The following is a 23042-nucleotide window of genomic DNA, read 5'->3' as shown; positions in this document are numbered from 1 at the left end:
GTTGCTGATCATATATTATGAAAAGTTGCTAGAATCCAACATCCGGAGATGTTGCAAAACTATTAAAATGTACACATATCTTTTACAACGTATGTTCAAAACTATGAATTAATTTTCTCTTTGTTCAAAAGTATATCAGAAGTCTATGATATAATTTATAGGGAAAAATGCAATGCGATAAATGTAAACAGTTTCTGGATATCCATGGATGAACCGAAGATTAGTAAATTGAAACTTTGAAAGAGAGACAAATCTATTTTAAAAGAAAATATCAATTTGATTGTACTTCATACAGAAGTTATATGTGAAGACCAAGGAACTCTCATTAATGGCTACAAGACGAATGAGAAATCTGTGTACCGTCTGAATGATGTGATTTACTATCACTGCAATGACGGGTTTACACGGGATGGGGAACCACTCAGCTATTGCACTGAGTCAGGAAACTGGCAATACCCAATGCCTGTGTGTGGAGGTCAGTACCTGTCTCTATCTCTTTCTCTGTCTGTTGCTCACTCTCTCAGTACACGTGTATGTCTGTTTTCTTGCTCTGGGCTCTCTGTCCCTCTTTCTCTGTCTCTCTGGTCTCTTTCTGTCAGTCTTTCTCACTCTCTCTCTGTCTGCCCCCCCCCCCCCCCCCGATCTCTGTCTCTTTCTCTGTCTGTTGCTCACTCTCTCAGTACAGGTGAATGTCTGTTTTCTTGCTCTGGGCTCTCTGTCCCTCACTCTCTTTCTTTGTCTCTCAGTCTCTTTCTGTCGCTCACTCTCTATCTCTGTCGGTCTTTCTGGCTCTCTCTTTCTGCCCCCCCTCGTCTCTGTCTCTCGCTGTCTCTGTTACTCTTTTTCTCTCTCTTTCCTTCTCTCTTACACTCTCTCCTCTCAGTCTGTGTGTCTCTCGGTCTCTATCTCTCTTTCTCTCTATTTATCAGTTGCCTACTTTATTGATTCCTCTAGGTTTTGTACAGGAATGCCCAACGATTCCAGTAGGCAATGGGTGTCATATTTTGCCTGTAATAATCACACTGTAAAACTGTGATCACCCTTTTCTTTCACTCCTATCTCTTATGTAAAGTTTCAAACTGTATTGTCATTGAGGTGAAAGTCTGTGCTTCACTACCAGGGGACTGTGTCACAAAGCTGTTAGTAAGTTAAGAGTGACTTTAAGAACGACTGGTGATCCTTTCTTGTGGTAAATGATATTCACCATTAAAGGGCAATTCCACCCCAACAAATATTTGATTTGAATAAAAAGAGAAAAATCCGACAAGCATAACACTGAAAATTTCATCAAAATCGGATGTGAAATAAGAAAGTTATGACATTTTGAAGTTTTGCTTAATTTCACAAAACAGTTATATGCACATTCTGGCTGGTATGCAAATGAGGAGACTGATGATGTTATCCACTCACTATTTTTGTATTTTATTATATGAATATTTTTCTCATTGTTATGTGATACAATGATTAATTCCTCCCTGAACATGTGGAATTAGCATTGTCAAATAAAAAAAAAATTAAATATTGTATAATTCAAACAATAAAAAACAAAAGAAATAGTGAGTGATGGACATCATCGACTGAGTCACCTAGTTGTGCATATCACTGTTTTGTGAAAAATAAATGAAACTTTAAAAATGTCATAACTTTCTTATTTTACATCCGATTTTGATGAAATTTTCAGCACTATACTAGTTTCTTTATTTATTCAAGTCAGCATTTTCCTGGGGTGGACTTGACCTTTAAATGTTCATCGGTGGTTATTTAGCATGTAAGAAAGGTTCACAGTCGTTCTTTAAATTACTCTTAACTTAAGAACAGCTTAATGAAACACACACCTGTTTTATGAAGGTGTAGCAATGCTGTATATATTTGGCTGCTTATACTCACGAAGCAGTCTTGGATGATTATTCAATCTTTTTTTTTAATCTGGTACTGGTAACAGCAGAAAATAGAAAGTTTACAGATTTGAACAAAACTTACACAGAATTTTAAAACTTCTAAATAAATGATATCTGTCAGTTACAGAGTAATGAGCAAATGAAGATTAAAAAAATTACTGACAAATGCCAGACTTTGGTCCCACATGTTGTTTGCTGTGTTAGCTACATCAGGAAAAACATGTAGTAATGAAAAGAATATATAATTTCAAGCAAGCTTTAAGTATTTTAATCAAACTTTGTTGTTCTATCTAAATACGCATTCTGGTGTTAGATAAACACTTTACGATGGCATCCAACCATTTCCTATCGAAATTAGATTTTATTTCATAATTTGAACTTGACTCAAAAGCCCATTATTAATTCCCCCCCACCCAGAATCATGCACAGTTCCTCCTCACCCACGAGATGGACAGTGGACGAACTTACAACCAGAAAGTATTGTAACCCACAACACCAGACTTGAGTTACGCTGCCGCAACTGGAGATTCACAGAGAGACTAAACAATGTTAGGTGTAATGATGGAGAATGGTCTGATAGTGATGCAGTACGTCTTTGTAAAGGAAGTATGTATTTCTCTCCCTTCCCTCCTCTCCCCCTCCCCATTCTCCCCCTTCTCCCCTTTCCCCCTCTCCCCATTCTCCCCCATCTCTCCCCTCTCCACTCCCTCTTCTCCCCCTCTCCACCTTTCCTTCTCCACCTCTCCCTTCTCCCCTTCTCTACCTTCTCCCCTTTTCCCCCTCCTCTTCTCTCCCCTTCCCCATCTTTCCCCCCTCTCCCTTTCTCCCCCTTCTCCCTCCTCTTTCCCCTCCCCCTCTCTACCTTCTCCCCTTTTCCCCTCCTGTTCTCTCCCTCTCCCCCTTCCCATCTTCCCCTCTCCACCCTCTCCCCCTCCCCCTCTCTTTCAATACCCATCTTTTTATATGTGTCTAATGGTTCAAGATTGATTGAGATGTTTATGTTTATGAGAATAAATGTTGGAGACAAATTAGACATAATCATCTATGTTTCTCTATGGTGAAGAATGATAGCAAGATCCTAGCCCAAGCTTACTGTTCATCACTATGATTAAGCTCCCTAGCTAATTATCTCACAAAATATCTCTCAACATATTGTTCTCAATCTAACATTAAAGGAGAATGAAACTCTTGGAGCAAGTAAGCTTTTGTGAAAGCAGAAAAATCAAAGAATAAGATCAACAAAAGTTTGAGTAAAATAGGACTAGCAATAGAAGAATTATGAGCATTTGAATGTCGAGATCACAAATGCTATGGAGATCCTCCCATTGGCAATGCGACCAAGATCTATGATGTCACAGATGAACAACTCTCCCCTTTTGGACACTGAAAATATACCCCAAAACATCTCTTTTTGCTCATTCTAATCATATGACAAACGATTCATCAATGATATAATGTTGTGAAACCTCTGTACTTGTCCTCTCATAAAGAGAACACCTCACCTTGTGATAGACTCTATAAAAGTGAGAATATGAGTGAAATAAGTACAAAAGTAATGAGGGAGTTGTACGTGTGTGACATCACAGATCTTGGTCGCATTGCCAATGGGAAGATCTACATGGCATTAGTGATCTCAATATTCAAATGCTCATAACTTTCTTATTATTCATTCAATCTTCCTCAAACTTTCAACAATATGTTTCTTTGATTTTTCTCTTTGATATGGATTCAGCTGGTTTCAAGGGTTTCATTCTCCTTTAATAATTCATCTCAACTTTAAAAAAATAAATTTTTATTCTTAATCTGAATAGAAATAGCGTTCACTGGCATGTATCTCTCATTGTAATACTTTTAAAAAAAAATTTTTTTCAAGGTATTACCTGCTGTTATAAGCTACTGTCATTGTACCTTGTGATTGGCTGAGAGTTGATTTTAAATTGGACTAAGTTTTCTGAAATAAGGCTCTGGGAAGTCATCCACTTAATGCCGACAAATTCAAGTTATATCAAGGTTTTGGTATCTTTTGGAATAGTGGAGCATTGTGGCCCTGTGGATTAGTCTTCTGAAGTTGAAACATAGGGTTATGGGTTTGAATCCCAGCGATGGCGCAATTTCTTTGGAAAGAACTTGATCCACATTGTGCTGCACTCAACCCAGGTGAGGTAAATGGATGCCTTGCAGGAATTTATTCCTTGAAATGTTTCACCTTATACAAGGCTGTGGGGCTCAAGCCAGAGTGCATTGGGACGTTATGTCTTAATGTGATAGTACAAGAATATATATATATGTATATTATTATTATTATTTTTATTGCTTTCAATAGGACCATGTGGCATGAGGGGCTCTAACGATATAGCTTTGAATATAGCATATGATCCACCCATCTCCGATGAGGACCGCTCTTCCCATCTGATTCCACATGATACAAGAGTACATTACGAATGTGAACGGGGCTATCGTCTGAATGGGAATCAAGAGATGAGATGCTCGCAGGGGAGTTATGGGTATGGTTCAAATGTGCCCACATGTGAACCTGGTGAGATATAGTTCCTTCTCTGTGTTTGTTGTGTTATCAAAGTTTGCATTTAGAAATTTTCAATACCTCATTATATCATCAAACTTTTTTAGAGACATAAAATTTCAAACCTAGTGATGATAATTAACAATAATGATGATGATAATGATGATGATGAATGTCCCAATTAAAAACCTATGATTTCCTCTCTCAATTAAGAATTCTATAGTTTTTAAAAGAATTTACATTTCCATTATATCTTATTTATTGTATATTTTTATTTTTTCAAATATTATTCATGTGCATAATTACTTTCTTGAAGTGCCATAAGCACCAAAACGTTGACCTGTGCGCTATTAAGTAGCCACTATTATTAATGTTAAAGCAATAATGCAGCGCCATCCAGCCTGCAACCCAAGTTTCAATGGAAATATTTTCACCAGAATTTGATAAAATCACAATTTCACCTGCATCTTTGTCACATCCGACATCTGGACACTTCCACCATACTTGATTTATTAGTGTCATTTCTTATACATTCACTGTGTCACAGTATCTATGCAGTGCCCACGTCTACATGTATGTATACATGTGCGTAAATATGTGATTCCAACAATCATGAAGACACAGCAATCACAATTGTCTTTGAATTGTTTTTAGTGATATGTATCACTGAAAGAAATAGAAAAATTGGCAAATAATGCATATTTTGTATATTTATTCTTGTACTGGAATGCCACTTTCATGCAACCCCCCCCCCCCCTGAATTGCATTTATTGTAAAAGTGTGCTCATACAAGGGCAAATTCATTCTTTTAGCATGGAATGTTATACACCATTGACTTTCATTTTGAAAATGTGATGCACAAATTGCATTAAGACAGAGGACATCAGGACATGAACAAATTACAGCTTTTTTATCATTAATTATCAGTTCTATGCCAAGAGGAAGGTGTACCCCATGGAAAGTTTGTTTACACATCCCCTAGCCAACAATTAAAGCGATCAGATCCTCATCATGGAGACACTCGGCGCCTTGATTGCAGGAATGGTTACAGACCATGGGGCTTTACTCAGAGTCGATGTGACAATGGTCAATGGGACAATAACGGAAGTCAAGATTTCAGATGTGAGCCAAGTGAGTCAGTGACTTTTTATGTAGTTTTTTAAACTCCTTTACACTACAGTCCATCCTGTTTTATCCAAACACGATGAGACCAGCACTTATCTGGATATGAGATTTTGGCAGAACATGGGAAACAGAGACCCAGGGGCGGTATTCTGAGGTCATTTTATCTTTAAAATATTTTATTTTATCTCTTAAAATGAAATTGGTATTCTGAGATGACATTTTATCTCTCAGATAAAATTTAAAATTTCATCTTGCGTATAAATTTTATCTTGCGTATTTATGATGATACGCAACAGAGCAGTAGCTGCGTAGACATACCCATCGCGTATCTGGCCATTGCAACGCGGGTGATGTGCTTGCGCCCAAGTTACTTTGAAGAAAAAATAAAATAAACTTAAAAGAGGGTAGGGGCTATTTTATCTCCGCGACGTTCATTTCGTCAATATTTCTAGGTGAATTAACTCCAAATGTTGGCATGAAAATTAAGAAAAATGATATATTCGTTGAGAACAACACCTTAAAGTTATTCCTGTACAATCAGGAAGCATTTCATGAGACTTTTCTTGACTAATATTGTCTTTGAAATGATGCTTGAAAAGATGCGATATAGACTTCGAAAAAAAGATGAGAGTATTGCCATTTTTGTTAAAAAGAAATCTCTGTAAAGACGCACAAGCGTATAGTGCAAGTGTATTGAAGTCAATAAATTGATGCAATCTCACTCCTTCGCCACACCTCCTAGCGGAATGGATTTCCATTGGTTGAGTGATATGAGAGAGTTATAAAAGCGCGTTTCTAATTGGATATTGATTAAAAAATAGGTGTGTCTTACAGAGATAAAATGAAGATAAAATTGTTCTCAGAATACCAATTCGGAGAGATTTTAAGGGTATTTTATTTCACTGATTTTAACGGAGATAAAATATTTTATTTTATCTGAGATAAAATGGATCTCAGAATACCACCCCAGATCCGTATTCTGAAGTCAGGTTTAACTTAGTCCATGGTCTAACTCTGTGCTAAAATTATGGGAAGCCAAAAGTGTCAAAATTTTTATTAAGTTGTATGTTTCTTATGTTTACTGTGCTCTTTCCTGATTCATCGATGGTGAAGACAATCATCTATTTATAATTCCTAGACAATTATGAATGATTTGAGATCAAAATGAGCTGAAAAATGATATATCTACTGTTAGTGATTTATGTAACAATTGGCTGTCCATACTTAAACCACAACTTTAAACCCGAGTTTAAGTTAAACCCGACTTCAGAATACGGGCCCCAGTGTTTAATACTTGCCGCAGCTGCTTCTCATTGGTATTAACTTGTAATCTGCTGTAGGCGTGCACTGACACTATTTCAGTGCTGTCAGCACACAATTATGGGGGGATTTTTTATGGAAATAAGATCGATATGTTGCCAAACATGTCAGTCATTTGTTATGTAGTTGAGTAAGTCCTATGTACATGTAGTAAATCATGAAGCTTGTGTTTCATAATAGATTTCAAAATATCAGATGTGAGCCAAGTAACTCCATGATTTCATGTGGTTTTGTAAATCCTGTGTAGTTAAACAAGGATCTTCCTCTAACATATTTGAAAAGTCTAAGTGATAATATGCTATAAGGTCAGTGAAGTACGTCAAGATTTCAGATGTGAGCATAGTATGTCCATTATCTCTTATGTGGTACTGTAAATCCTGTGCAGTAAGTCAAGAAGCTTCTATTTAATGATTGTCTTTGTGAACATGGGCTCTTGGTTCAGAGAGAGAGTCTAAGTCAAAGTTTCAGATATGAGACAAGTAAGTCCATGATTTCATGTGGTTTTTTAAATCCTGTGTAGTTAAACAAGGATCTTCCTCTAAACATATTTGAAAAGTCTAAGTGATAATATGCTATATATAAGGTTAGTGAAGTACGTCAAGATTTCAGATGTGAGCATAGTATGTCCATGATCTCTCATGTGGTACTGTAAATCCTGTGCAGTAAGTCAAGAAGCTTCTATTTAATGATTGTCTTTGTGAACATGGGCTCTTGGTTCAGAGAGAGAGTCTAAGTCAAAGTTTCAGATATGAGACAAGTAACTCCATGATTTCATGTGGTTTTGTAAATCCTGTGTAGTTAAACAAGGATCTTCCTCTAACATATTTGAAAAGTCTAAGTGATAATATGCTATAAGGTCAGTGAAGTACGTCAAGATTTCAGATGTGAGCATAGTATGTCCATGATCTCTTATGTGGTACTGTAAATCCTGTGCAGTAAGTCAAGAAGCTTCTATTTAATGATTGTCTTTGTGAACATGGGCTCTTGGTTCAGAGAGAGAGTCTAAGTCAAAGTTTCAGATATGAGACAAGTAAGTCCATGATTTCATGTGGTTTTGTAAATCCTGTGTAGTTAAACAAGGATCTTCCTCTAACATATTTGAAAAGTCTAAGTGATAATATGCTATAAGGTCAGTGAAGTACGTCAAGATTTCAGATGTGAGCATAGTATGTCCATGATCTCTTATGTGGTACTGTAAATCCTGTGCAGTAAGTCAAGAAGCTTCTATTTAATGATTGTCTTTGTGAACATGGGCTCTTGGTTCAGAGAGAGAGTCTAAGTCAAAGTTTCAGATATGAGACAAGTAAGTCCATGATTTCATGTGGTTTTGTAAATCCTGTGTAGTTAAACAAGGATCTTCCTCTAACATATTTGAAAAGTCTAAGTGATAATATGCTATAAGGTCAGTGAAGTACGTCAAGATTTCAGATGTGAGCATAGTATGTCCATGATCTCTTATGTGGTACTGTAAATCCTGTGCAGTAAGTCAAGAAGCTTCTATTTAATGATTGTCTTTGTGAACATGGGCTCTTGGTTCAGAGAGAGTCTCAGTCAAAGTTTCAGATATGAGACAAGTAAGTCCATGATTTTGTATGTACATATAGTACTGTCCACAAGTCATATGATACAATTCGTATGCATATACTTGTGTCCTCTTATTTATATGTGCTACTCTTGTACCTTTCCTAAATTTATGCTTTACCTTTGTTTTTTATTGTTTCCCTAGAGCCATGTGAACCTCTCGAAAATGTGATGAACAAGAAAAGTATAAGCTATAGCACAAGCCAGGAAAATGGGAAATACTCGCATGGGACTGTGCTAACGGTCCATTGTAACACAGACTACATACCCGCTTACGGTAACGGAACTGTGACCTGCAATGCATCCAGATGGTGGCCAGTTATTCCTACCTGTCTACATTGTAAGAATCTTGTAACATTCCATTTAGCACTGCTGTCCACCGACAAAAGGAAGCAACTCTGACATTTTTTCTAAATTGATTTGTTTTCTTCTTGATTTGGGATATTTTCTGTATGCTCTAGATGATGCTAAAGGAATTGGAGTCGCATTACCCCCTATTTTTGAAATATAGAAGTTTCAAAAGCAGGTATTATATTTCCACATGAAACAATGACACACATTCCTAACTTACTGAAGAAACTCATTCCACAGAGTTGCGTCCTTGTGTCAGTCGACAGCAGAGCAGTAAAGAAAATTGAATGAAAATGAGCACTAAAATCCTTAAAGGGATGCTGAGTTAACTTTCTTGAAAGTAGAAAAATTAGCGTTGCTTGAATGAGAGGTATGTACATGTAGCCCAGTATATTAGTCTCTAGACTTGAAACAGGGTTGTGGGTTCAAATCCCAGCCATTTTCAATCAGCAAGATATTAATCCACATTGTGTTACACTCGACCGGGGTGAAGTGAATGGGTGAACGCAAAAGCGCCTATATGGCGACTCACCTTCGGCCAAGGTAATAATACGATACTATGAAAGTATCATGCACAGTAGAGTATATGCATACAGTAAATGCGCTGTATGAATGGACATTGTTATCATTATTGTACCCAGCCATTGCGTAATTTCCTTCAGCCAGTAATTTATCCACACTGCTGCACTCAACCCAGGTGAGGTGAATGGGTACCCGGTAGAAAGAAATTCCTTGAATGCTTTGAGCGCCTAGGCAGCCCAGCTAAAGCCGGGGTAATAAGAATAGCAGGGCCCGCTGGGAGAACGGTTTTCAGAACTGAAGTGGCTTCCCTGGGTAAATATACCTATATTATTATTATTGTACCACAATATGATATGTGGTTGTGGGTGATCAGATCAATCGCAACTCTTTGTAAGACAGGGCCTTGGTGTGAAGATGCAAGGCACTGATCAGACAGCTGTCTGAAAGGGGGGGGGGGGGGTCATGATTCCCCACTGATATACTAGTATATAGGATCCTGTGTGATGGTGCTGTGGGTATGTATGAAACGAGAGATTTTTGTCATGTTATTTATCACTAACTCTCCATAGAATGCTTCCCGATCTCTCAAGTCACCGAAGAAGTTCTGTCTTATTTTTTTTCTCATCGAACTTCTGTTCTTATATCCAATTGCAGCAAGGAACAAGATAAAAGAATCAGATTCCTCTCAAACTCCAAGCAGGCATGGTGGTTTCATAGACAGTGCATGGCTGGCAAGGGATGGCCATAAGGACAGTGGGGAAGAATATTGCTCAAGGACCAGTAAGTATTTACATTTTAGTACTACGTTATCAGTCTTGTGCCTATACCTACCGTAGGTGGTTGCTGGAGGCATGTATATCTTTGGTCATCCCTTTAGTATGTCCCGTTCACAGGATAACCAAAGAACCATTTGACATTTCAAGATCAAAATTGGTGCATGTATTTATATGGGAGTGGCAATGATACAATTAGATTTTGGGGTCATTCGATTAAAGGCCATGGGTCATTTCATGCATGGAAATATCTAATTTTCGTGATTACTGAAAAAAAAAAATCTCTTAGGATCAAGTCCAAACTTGAAAAATCATTCTTTCAGGTCATGTGACTGGATTTTTAAAACGATTTTGTAATATAGGTGAAACGTTTGATCTAAAACATGAAACAAAATAATTATTTTCATGCAACAAAATTTGTTGTTTTTACACTTAATTTCTGGTTGAGCACAAATTATTTTGAGATTATGATAAAGCTGAAGATCTAAGCTTTAATATGATATAATTTTTGTAAGAAGAGGTATCTTAGATGGGTCAGCAGCCAGCCTTTCATAGGCCAAGTACATTTAGCAGTTTAAAAACAAGAATACTGCGCTCTGATTGGTCATAGAGACCACACACCCACGCAAATTCCAATGTTCCCACACTGGGCCTCTGCAAGGTCACACTCACCATGTGGTAATCTCTTCAAATTACCCGCGCCTGTTGTTTTGAAAACACTATTCAACCAATCAGAACTCTGGATTTTATGCTACTCAGAAATTTCAGAAATCTCGTCTTGCATTTTGGTGGAAAGAGCTGGCTGCTGACCCATCTAAAGTTGCCACATATCAAGACTAACATTGTAAGAAAGTATAGATTTTGAGCTTTCTGATGATATTCTGATATTATTTATATATAATATATAATATTTGTGCCCAAAACAGAAAATTTTGCACAATTTGCAAGAGATAAAAGATGAAGAAAATTCTGTTTGAAGCATCTTTTCATGCCTGAACTTCACTTATTTATCAAAACATTTTATTCAAAAGAAATCATCAGTATGAAAGAGTAACGTTTACTCTTTCATATGCTACAAAAATAATAAATTTTACTCAAGGAGAAAGTGGCTAAATTCTTTGAGAAAGAAAGTCTCACAATTCACAAGATTTTACAGGGACATGAATTCAGCCACGAGAGGACTTGGATAAATCTTGCTTATTTGCTCATTAACACAGGGGCTTGCAGACTGACTGTATATTCAGGAAGTATTTGAAATAGAAAAAAAAAATGTTCATTTCACTCATGATCGTGTCTCTTTGTTTCCATCGCTGCGCATATTATCATGATGTGCGTAGTGTTTTCTCTCAGTTTATTTTTCAATTATTGAAAACTGACTTGCCTGATTGGGCAAGTGCTTCAAAAATTTATGTAGCGCCCTGGGTAAATCTTCCCGACATTTATCCTGTAGAGTTTGCATTTCTGCACATTGGGTGCTGTTCTATAACCTCTTCAAAGAAATTTATACTTACAGTATATGAAATTACTACAGTACTTATATCTCAAAATTAGGACTTTTGAGCTTCTGGATTACTACTTTTTACTATTGAAGGTTGGTAGCTCTGCATTAGTACAAGCTCCATGATTTGAGGTTATTAAAGGGAAAATTCACCCCGACTATGACTTAATGAAAGCAGAAAATTTTCAGAAAAAAGTTGGTGAAGGTTTGCGGAAAATCATTCTTTCAAAGACGAAAGAGCTATAAATTTGTCAAGTTTTGGTTTTGTGACGTCCCTTACAAGCAGATCCTCTATATGTTGTGTGATATAAAATCTATACAATTATCACAAAAAATTGAAAGTAAACTTATCTGTGCGGTGGATACGATATGTCGTCAGACACATCGTACCCCCTTCTATAAGAAAAAATACTTTCGTTCATCAGTTTCCCATTATATTACATGATAGAGCTGCGGGCATATGACGTCTCAAATTAAAAACTTAAAAAACCCATTTCTTTCTTATTCATTGATGGATTTTCATTGAACCGTCTTGTTTTTCTACTTTTATTAAAACCAACCTATGGTCGGGTTAAACTTCGCCTTTGAAATATATAGCAATTGGTTCATAATTTCATATCAGGGTCTCGTCACACATTAACCTTAATAGTAATAAGTATGAATTTGTAGCACTATATAAAAAAAACAAATATACATTACTGACATCTTTCCCAATATGCATGCTATTTTGAGGCGGGAAGTCTGTATAAACCATGCTTTCAGACCATGGATCCTTTGTAAAATATGACCCATATAACTTTGTGAACATACGGTAGTGGATCGTATTACCGAACACTTTTCATGAATTCAGTCATATCAAACACATTATTCTCATAAAATTCATCAATCTTTCACCATAAATACACAATTACCTACAAAATATAAATATGTAAAAATTTGGTTGAAATCATTTTTTGTTATTTAAATTTTTACGATATTAGCTTCCATTCAGACCCCTTTTCGCATGTGAAATATTTTGGTCACTTGAAAAAGGTATCGTATTACCGAACGTGTGTTCTCAATGGGAAAAATTGAGAACACAACAAAATCACTGATGAGCTATTTTGACCATATTTTATTTTAGAATATTAAGACTTTTGAAAATGTGCTTTTGACCATTTTTCGTCATCTTTCTATTCAAGTTCTCTTTGGAAGGATGGTGCAAAGTTTTGAGCGTATGAAATTATTTTCTGAAGCGTACGATGCGCGCGTTCGGTAATACAAGGCTGGTCGGTAATACAATCACTCACTATACATTTTTTTCTTCTCTTTGTTTCTGTAGGGGTGACCAAAAACCCGTGGTGGAAAACTGTAATGCATGACGTCTACAACCTGACCTTGGTGAAAATATACAACCGCCTCGATAGAAACGATCATAGTGAGTGTCACGAAACCAAGCTGAAGTATATTCTCGCCTCGACGCAAAGAAATACCCGTGACAAAAAGCTTGCGAGAAGAAATTGATTTTTACAGGTTCAAGACTTCAAGATGAATCTTCAACACACATGTGTATATATTTCAACACAAGCACAATAAAATACCAGCTCTGAGACATACGTCTCCCTCTCTTTCATAGCTATACTATCTTCTGACTAGAATTCACTTTCCTTCCACTATTTGTAACGTACCTTTATATAAATATAGCCCACTGTTAACATAAAAATATATAAAGGAATATATAAGGAATTCTCTACCCTATGTTTCTCCTAGTCCAAAATTACATAAACTACTCTAGCCAATCAAGGCTCAGGACTGACTTATACAAGTTATATTATTCCTTATCTTGGGATGGATATAAAGGGATACATAGAGAAACTACATGGAACCAATCATCTCGCAGGACCACCTTACATAAGCGTTGGACGGTGCATTTATAGAAATACATAACAAAACTTCTTTGGACCAATCACATCGTAGGAGTTCCTTACATAAGTTAAGTTGTTCGTTGTCTGGAGATGGATACAAAAAGTTACAAAGAAGAACCACTTCTGGCCAATGATACTAAAGGGCTATCTTGCATAAGTGTCTGGAAAGGAACTAAAGTTTTGTAGAGAGAAACTCTTTCTAACCAATCACAGTTAAGTGCTTTCTTATATAAACTGTGTTTTTCCAGACAGGGGTAATGAATGTTTATCCCTCCCTTGACGTTTGTATCAAGGACAAAGACTCCTGCAGTAGGAGAAAAGACCCTGGCCTATTTGGAGTCATGGCCTTAAGACTTGAAGCCATATGAACGTAAATCCTGGCATGTGAAATGGGTTACTGTATATACTATTAGGACTTTCACATGCCTACTTTAATCTTAAGTACCCACCTATCATTTAGAAAGAATATAATTTAACTGTGAGGACTACTTCGTCACAGTGAGTCTAATACATCTTTGATCCATATTCTAAACCATAATGTTTCAATCTTACTATGGATAGCCAATGTGTACTACATTCTATGGATAGCCAAATGTATATGGATTATCAAATGTAACAATGATTGCCAATTAATTTACCACCTTTTCTAGCGTCTGGTGCATTGTTACTTTATAAACAAAAAAAATTAGCTAATGGTGATACATGTGAGTGCGGGCCGGGCCCCGCAACATAAAAACTTAGCAATTGATTGTGGGGCTTAACCTTACAAGAAATGCAAAAGGAATGTATCGGCTATTTTTGTTAATTTGTGCAGCAAAATCATATTGACATTGAATCAAATGAAAGATTTGTACCTATATCAGTTAACTAATGACATTCTTATTGGATTATGCACAAATGGGTGAGAATTCTGAAAAGTTAAAATCATGTGTTTTCCTGTATACATAAAATTTGCACCTTGAGCAGTAAAGATTCCAATATTTTCTTACAAGAAAAGAAATGTTTCATTTCTAATTGACGCTTGTTACCATGGTTAGATACGCTATGTTATTAATGAGTCCACTGTTTGAAGAGTGGACTCATGAATAAAATAGTGTGGATAACTACGGCAACAGGTGTCAATTTGGCGCACTGTGACAAAAGCGTGCATCAGCATTGGACATTTTTTAGTATACGCGGTAAAATAAGCGTAATTTATACAGGAAATCTGCATAAACCATGGACTCAACCGTGGGTTTTCAAAACCACCTTTGTGAATTTGGGCCTATAAGTCTGTCCTGAACACTTTTCATTGTAGGATATGATTTAGTGGGTGCAGAGGTGAGAATAGGCGTACATGAAGATTACTCAAGAAACCAGCTGTGTGGAGCCCAAATAACACATCAACAAGTTGCGGACAGTAACGAAGAAAACCATGGGATTGCAATAAGGTGCGTGAGAAACGGCTCTGCTGGTATCTACGGGAGTGTTGTCAGTGTGCATATTCCAACTGGGCCTGACGAGGAACGGGAGCTCAGCCTATGTGAAGTTGAGGTATATGAAGAAGGAAGCTCTATATCAGGTAGGTAGACTTTATAGCCTATATTCTAGGCGTAGACTGCAGCCTTATCTTGGCTGTTTCGTGAAATGTATGCAATTTGTCGGATGTGGAAGACTGTGAACCATGGTGCAATGCAGCCACCCTCCGTACACTCTGGTTTTGCTTTCGTTGTTGTTTTCTTCTTATAGGCCGTGATTCGGTGTGGGTTTTTTCGTGACGAGGAAAATTCACGGTTTGTAGTCTTGTGCATCAGATGTATTGCATACCTCCGCGTAACGGCATCAGACGCGTAAAAGATAAGACAATAGTTGCAACCTCAGCCTAGATCAATTGCATATAGTTAATTGACTGATCTGTTGATATTTGTAAAACCTTTGCCCACGATAAGTGGTTAAAGGAAGCGTAATTTATCATGGTCGTCCGATTCGTCCCAAACCAAAATAGCAGTCTGTTAGGCTAGTATTGAGAAACCATCACCCTTGTACAGACAGAAGTCATTGTATGGAGTGATTAGGTCATTCCTTATGGATGTGGGTGACCTTTACAAAGAGGTGTTGAAAAGTGCTTTGAAGAGCAAAATCATGAGCCAATTCAAAGCTGTGAGTTACCAAAGAAACCATTTAGCTTGCAATTTTGTTTATTTACCTCTACCGTATACAGTTGACTTTCAGTCAAATTGAGCACGTTGTCTCACATGTGCAAGTATAATTAAAACAGTTACACAATTAGTCCCATCAACAATACGGTGGCATGCGCTCTCACGTTTGTTAGTAAGGCCTGCACTGCATTTATTGCACACAAAGTCTTCTCTCTTTGTGCAACAAACAAAAAATTGTGGTGTAGAACGTCCATCCATCTGTATCATAAAAATCTGTAACTAAAAATGCTTAGTGGATCAATTCTAATCTCAGTTCATATATGCAGCTTTGAGTGGCAATAGGGTTTGGAGTCTCAGGGTCACTGATCGAAGGATACAGAGGTCATTTCATGTGTGAAAATGAATCATTATCATTATTAAGAATCATTCAAGACATCAACTTTCACCTCAACTTATGCAGATTTGAAGAACATTAATCTTAATTTCTTTTTTTTTTTGGGGGGGGTAATAATCATACATGTCACAGTCATTCAACTGCCCCCCAGTCTTAAAAAAAACCTTTTGATTGAAAATTTTCACAAAAATGCATGTAATGTGTGCACATAATTCTTCATTTTTTAATTTCAAACTGTTGAACAGTATTCATATTCTTTTCCCGAGGTAAAACTTCTGCATATGGCCTAGAAACTTGTCTATGAATGAACAAAGGAGGGCCTGAAATTTTTTTTTATCATCTTCCATTTGTTACATTCTATTTTCATCTGGTATGAACAAAATGACAAAAAAGCTGTACAAAAATAGACCCTCTAGTATCCCAAAGTTTTCCATTGAAATAGCATCCCACTTCATTACTCTCATATCTGGCCATACTTATATAAATAGCCGCAGGTCTAGAGGCCCCTTGATAAGTGCGGTTGGACTTTTAAAAGTCAATATCTAAAGCTTTTTGTGTATCACGACCTTCAAATTATTGAATTTCTTTTTGCAGTAAACGGTCCCAGGAATGGATCACGGGTGGGATGCATTGTTCCCGATGTGGAGAATGCTGATATATCTAACATCGGGATTGCAAAGCAGCAAGTTGTTTTGGCTGGTACCTCCATTCGAATCTCATGTAATGCTGGTCACACCCTCAGAGGTTCAGACGACTCCAGGCAAGTTGATCTTCACTGTCTTGACAGTTCATCCTGGGATGAAAGTGAACCTGTGTGTGAGCCACGTGAGTATACTACAGACCTGGACCCTGTAACACAAAGCTTAGCAAATGATCACGGGGCTGATCTCCACGATTGATTGCATTGATTAATGTGTATGATCAATCATAGATATCAGCCCTATGATCAATTACAAAGCTTTATGTTACTGGGTCCATGGTTAGAGGTATGCAACCCTGTCTTAATGGAGAAACTTACATCAGGGGCCCGTAACACAAAGCTTAGCAACTGATCATGGGGCCGATTTCCACGATTGATTGCATTGATTAATGTGTATGATCAATCATAGATATCAGCCTTATGATCAATTACAAAGCTTTATGTTACTGGGTCCATGGTTAGAGGTATGCAACCCTGTCTTAATGGAGAAACTTACATCAGGGGCCCGTAACACAAAGCTTAGCAACTGATCATGGGGCCGATTTCCGCGATTGATTGCATTGATTAATGTGTATGATCAATCATAGATATCAGCCTTATGATCAATTACAAAGCTTTATGTTACTGGGTCCATGGTTAAAGATATGCAACCCTGTCTTAATGGAGAAACTTACATCAGGTGCCCGTAACACAAAGCTTATCAAATGATCATGGGGCCGATTTCCATGATTGATTGCATTGATTAATGTGTATGATCAATCATAGATATCAGCCTTATGATCAATTACAAAGCTTTATGTTACTGGGTCCATGGTTAAAGATATGCAACCCTGACTTAATGGAGAAACTTACATCAGGGGCCCGTAACACAAAGCTTAGCAAATGATCATGGGGCCGATTTCCACGATTGATTGCATTGATTAATGTGTATGATCAATTATAGATATCAGCCTTATGATCAATTATAAAGCTTTACGTTACTGGGTCCATGGTTAAAGATATGCAACCCTGTCTTAATGGAGAAACTTACATCAGGGGCCCGTAACACAAAGCTTAGCAAATGATCATGGGGCCGATTTCCACGATTGATTGCATTGATTAATGTGTATGATCAATCATAGATATCAGCCTTATGATCAATCACTAAGCTTTATGTTACTGGGTCCATGGTTAAAGATATGCAACCTTGTCTTAATGGAGAAACTTACATCAGGGGCCCGTAACACAAAGCTTAGCAATTGATCATGGGGCCGATTTCCATGATTGATTGCATTGATTAATGTGTATGATCAATCATAGATATTAGCCTTATGATCATCGCTATGCTTTATGTACAAGGCCAGGGTCGTAGAGATGTTTCACAAAAGTTGAAGTGTGACTGGATATTGCACCTAGCCTGGGGGGGTTCACAAAGCGTTGAGCGTGACTTAACCCTAAATCTCCCGGGGTATTTCTTGTCATTCCCGGCGGGGGGCCACTATGGCCCCCCTTAAGATCTCAGCTGCGGATTGAGCGATCACAACGAAAATTTGCATGATGGTAGAGAATGACGTAATCTACGCAGTTGCATTGGTAAATTTTACAGAATTCATATATTTTTATTTTATATGAATTAATTATGCTAATTTATTCATGAAATCATACTTTTTGCTCTGATTCACTAAATAAAGCTCCTCGAATGCTATTTTTTGGTGAAAATATTCTTTATAACATTCCTAACAATTATGAATGAAAAAAATTCTGGTACCAAGACCGATTTCTTATGTATTTTATTGTTTTTTTAATTTCTTATGTATTTCTTGTTTTTTATTGTTTTTTCGATGGAAATCGTTCTAGACTTAATTCTGATCATAAGCAAGGCAAAATTAATTAAGTTTAATAAGTAAAAGTAGAAATAATGATACATTTATGAATTTTGGCTAATACACAATCTGCATTGGATTTGTACGTGAAATCACGTTTATGAGCAATTTGGGGTCTGACATGCACTTACATAATGTTGCGTAATGTTGTAACTGCGTACCCGGGGGTCACAAATTTGGTCTCAAAATTTGCGTGAGACTTGAAAGTAAAAAGTCAGTGAGCGGCGAGGTCAAAAAATTTTGCGCTGCAGATATATCGCAAAAATTGTCGAGGGGGGCCATGGCCCCCCCCCCCCCGAGAGAATTAGGGTTAAATATCGAGTCATGCTCAAATGTCGACGCGCACATGGTTTGCACTGTGCGATCTTATTGATTAATACGCAGTGGTGGGCATCCTCTTAGTATAATTTCACCAATGTGGTGATGCCTTCTATACTGCATGCAAATGTTAATTCAAGTGCGAGTCACATTTAACTCTATTTGAAACACCCCCTGAATTCCTAATGAGTGTATGATGCATAAACCAGGGGCCTGTTGCAGATAGAATGACATTTGAATTAATGCAAGTCAAAATATCAAGCACAAGTCCTGAATGTGCCCTTTTGATTAGTTGAAAATCAAATTGTGATTAATTTTCAGAGAACTTGCATTTGATTGCAACCATACCCTGCAATAGATCCCAGATCATTCTCTTAGGATGCAAATCAGTGTGTAATGATCAAGAATAGGATTTCATGTGAGTGTTACCAATTAACCATGACTTTTTGTCCGGCTTAAAAACTCTTTGTGGAATACGATTGATGGAGTAGACTTGCAAACTTTGTGAAAAATGAAGAAAAAGGCTTCAACTTGGAGCTTAAAAACATTTTGAATAAAAACAAGTTTTTGGTGAAAGAATCACATGCTCTCTTGGCTGGTCATACTTTTTTAAGGAATATACTGTCTGATTATATTATGAAAGTTATTACTATGGAGTGTTTTTATGACTTCCTCTCAACAGAATCCTGCACTGTTGATCGTCTACAAAATGGCGGATTTCCTGGGCGGAAAATCAATTACACCCACGGTGAAAACATTACTTTCGCTTGTAAACCTGGGTATGAGAAAGAACATGATAGGTATTGGTGTGACAAAAGTGCAGCAATCCCACGCAATCCTAGATGTATTCAAGGTAATGTATAACCAATCCAGTGTCATATTATGCCACTTTTACTGTAGATAGTTATGGAAAAAAAGTCAGAATCTTCTGTTCGTACCTTTTATTGGGATTTTTTTTTTTTTTTTTTTTTTTTTTGGGGGGGGGTTGAGTGCGCCTGGTGGATGCCTTCCCACAGAGCTCTTAGTTTCTATCTTAATTTGTATAGTTCAAGCATATGTTTTCTCTTTATTGCTATATGATGTCTTTGTGCATGACTCCAGGAACCTACTAGACAATTTTTGTCTCATTTTTTGCTATATTTTTCGTATATTTGCTATCCTATGATTTTTTATTTCACCACTGCATTACTGTTTTGTAAGTAAGTAGCCATCTTCACATGCATGTTGAACTTTTGTTGTACAACATAGGGCACAGTGTACGGCTGTGCGCACTTTCACAATGAAATTGGCTAGCCTGACAGCCTTAGCATCTATTGTATCCTTTTGTATTGTGTCTTTCACTACTGAACTTGTTCTTTATACTGCTGTTACATGTACATGTAATGCTGTTAAACCTGATCCAAATGGAAAGTACAAGTATGTTGGTACACCCATTCAGCGGTATGCTAATTCTCTTTCTAGATTTCGTATTTTGCTACTGATCTCGGGAGACATCAACCCTAACCCTGGGCCTTCTTCTAGTGGATCCAACCTTTCAGCTGACTCTATTACATCACATTTTACATATGATAGTCAGACACTTCATGCCCTTAATATAAGGGATAGTTGTTCCACGAGAAGATGGCGGGAAGATAATCCCATTGTATGGGACCGGTTGGTGTCTCTCGGGATCAGTAGACTTTGTCGAAGGCGGGGTAAGAGAGGAGGGCGAGGTCTCTTTAGGGGGCATCTTAAATTTGCCAGCATTAATTCCCGGTCACTACGTAATAAAGCAACTATTTTTCAAGATTTTGTTATAGATCACAAATTAGATTTTTTCTGTGTAAGTGAGACATGGCTGACATCAGGGGAGCGTTTCATCAACATTTTTGTCTGACAAGCACTGCAACTATGGCAACTGTCGGATAAAATGGGACTTGTCGGATAAAACGTCCGACATGTCCTTTCATGAAACACTCCCCTGATGACGATGCAGTCGTAGGTGACCTGTGTCCTGACTCCTACACTTTCAAGCATTGTCCAAGGGTCTCTGGGCGTGGCGGTGGAGTGGCTTTTCTTCACAAGGACAGTCTTCACGTTGTCACCAAGCCGCATGAAAAATTCAACAGTTTTGAATGTCTATCCGCAACCATCTCCAACGATGTTAATTGCATGGACATCTCTGTAATCTACAGGCCTCCTGGTGGACATAGCTTTTCCAGATTCCTAGATGAATTCTCTGATTTCCTGGATAGAAGCATATGGTCCTTTTCACGGTCAAGGGTGTAACTTTCAAAATTCAAGATCAAAATTTCAAAATGGACTTTCTTAAACATTTCTAATAAAAACAGGTCAATAAATGTCTAAATTCTTCATTTCTGTCTGTTCTGGAGCTTAATCTACTTGAGAAACCTCAAAAAAATTATGTGCAACTGTGAAAAATGAGAAAAATTGAATAAAATCAGCCTTTTGATTTCATTACCAAAATTACAAATTTTTTCGTGGAAAACATTTTCATTTGCACTTTTTCATTCACAAATTAAATGTTCTTTGAGGTTTTTAAAAGTTTTGGAGTCAAAGTTTATTAGTTTTCTAAAAATTTCTATGAGTTTTTGAAATTTATCACAAATTTGGATTTTGACAACAAAGTGTTTAAAATTACATGTCTTCCAAGAGGAAGAGGAAAGCAAAAATTATTGTACATTTACTTCTCCATGAAGGTTAATTACTAACACAAATCCCATGGAAATCAGATACCAAATAAGAAAGTTGGAAATTTCTCCCAAGTGTGTTTCGGAGGCTTCAGTTAACAAAAATATGTGTTTCGGAGACTTCAGTCATGTTAGCACTATGAAGTCCCTTATTTATTAAAGTTGATTACTTTTACAAATCTATCTTTTTCAAATGGCATATCAGTATAAGACTGAATGTAAACAAAATCAAACAAACTAATGTCTCGTGAATGGGAAAATGTAATTCACGAATGTTAACTACTGCACAAAGACATCATATTTCAATGCCTTGGTGCCAAGATAGGTAATTGTTCAGCTTTAAAGGGAATATAGTAATAGAAGTACATCTCAATTCTCATACAGAAAAGAATATTCATGATGCATAAACAAAGTGATGAAATACTGAAACTTGTGTTTCAGTGGCTTTGCTAGGGTTCCCAGAGTGTTTCGGAGACTTCAATCATGTTAACATATTGCGTTTTCCATCATATAGCTAACAGCTTATTTCAATTTTAACACTTGTTTATTATTATGTTAAATCCAATTGTAAAAAAATCCAGAATTATATGTTAAGTTCAATGCAGAAAGTTGGTTGACAATTATTTTTTGTATGCCTTTAGGTAACAACAGTGTATGTTTCGGAGACTTCAATGATGTTAATAGTCCAACAGTTTCTGTAACATATACATGCATATTAAAGTAATATCCAATATTTTTACAAAGAACATGTCCAGGAAATATTTTCTATATTTAAATTCTGCTTGTTAGGTAGATGTGCATTACCCAAAATACCAAAGTACCAAAGTAAAGTAAGTGCATCAAAGTCACACATTAAAAGGCAGTTTGGATTTGAATTGAATTGACACTAGATATGTATGATTTTTTTTAAACAAATGCACACCTAGTTAATACCAATAGCATTTCCATTTATTTGAATGCAGGATAAAAGAGCATTGTCAATTAAATGCCTTGCTAACGGGCATAGGTGCCACGGCCGAGGATCAAACTCCAGACTTTCCAAGTACATGGATAGCAAGGCACCTTAGACCACTTGGCCGCGGCACCTCGACCATATTGTTGATATGACAATATAAAATTGAATATTTATTCCTTACTGTTTTATCAAATGGAAGTGTTAAGGAACATAGCCATGAGCAAACATGTACATGTATGTGTGATTAGTGAAATTTTCTATGCTAGGGACTTGAATTTATTAATACTGCACTTTCAAATTAGTGCTTAATAGCACTTTACTTTGCATCATTCAACAACAAGCTTTTAAAAAAAGTACATACAATACATGTAAGTTATGATTATAATTCAAAACAATTGTTGGTATTGGAATCACTTGTAGTGAATGGAGTTAGGGTAATTTTATTTATGGCACAAGTACTGTCTGCATGCCAACCTAGAGCTTAAGCTCACA

At 36.9% G+C, this 23042-nt stretch overlaps 1 protein-coding gene across 1 annotated transcript in view; it reads left to right on the top strand.

Moving 5' to 3' along the window:
* Positions 1-21173, top strand: part of LOC129277387 (sushi, von Willebrand factor type A, EGF and pentraxin domain-containing protein 1-like) — a 44240-nt gene extending 23067 nt beyond the window's left edge. The window contains exons 8-18 of the mRNA XM_064110022.1: positions 296-475; positions 2316-2504; positions 4222-4434; positions 5347-5550; positions 8591-8785; positions 9973-10098; positions 12911-13006; positions 14791-15054; positions 16620-16850; positions 19588-19758; positions 20881-21173. Of these exons, the coding sequence (XP_063966092.1) occupies positions 296-475; positions 2316-2504; positions 4222-4434; positions 5347-5550; positions 8591-8785; positions 9973-10098; positions 12911-13006; positions 14791-15054; positions 16620-16850; positions 19588-19758; positions 20881-21173 (2162 nt within the window). The remainder of the gene's footprint in view (positions 1-295; positions 476-2315; positions 2505-4221; positions 4435-5346; positions 5551-8590; positions 8786-9972; positions 10099-12910; positions 13007-14790; positions 15055-16619; positions 16851-19587; positions 19759-20880) is intronic.
* The last annotated feature ends 1869 nt before the right edge of the window (positions 21174-23042 follow it).

The sequence above is a fragment of the Lytechinus pictus genome, chromosome 15 (genome assembly GCF_037042905.1).
Source record: "Lytechinus pictus isolate F3 Inbred chromosome 15, Lp3.0, whole genome shotgun sequence".
NCBI lineage: Eukaryota > Metazoa > Echinodermata > Echinoidea > Temnopleuroida > Toxopneustidae > Lytechinus > Lytechinus pictus.
The sequence above is the reverse complement of the archived record's forward strand: the minus strand, read 5'-3'. Positions and strand labels throughout refer to the sequence as shown.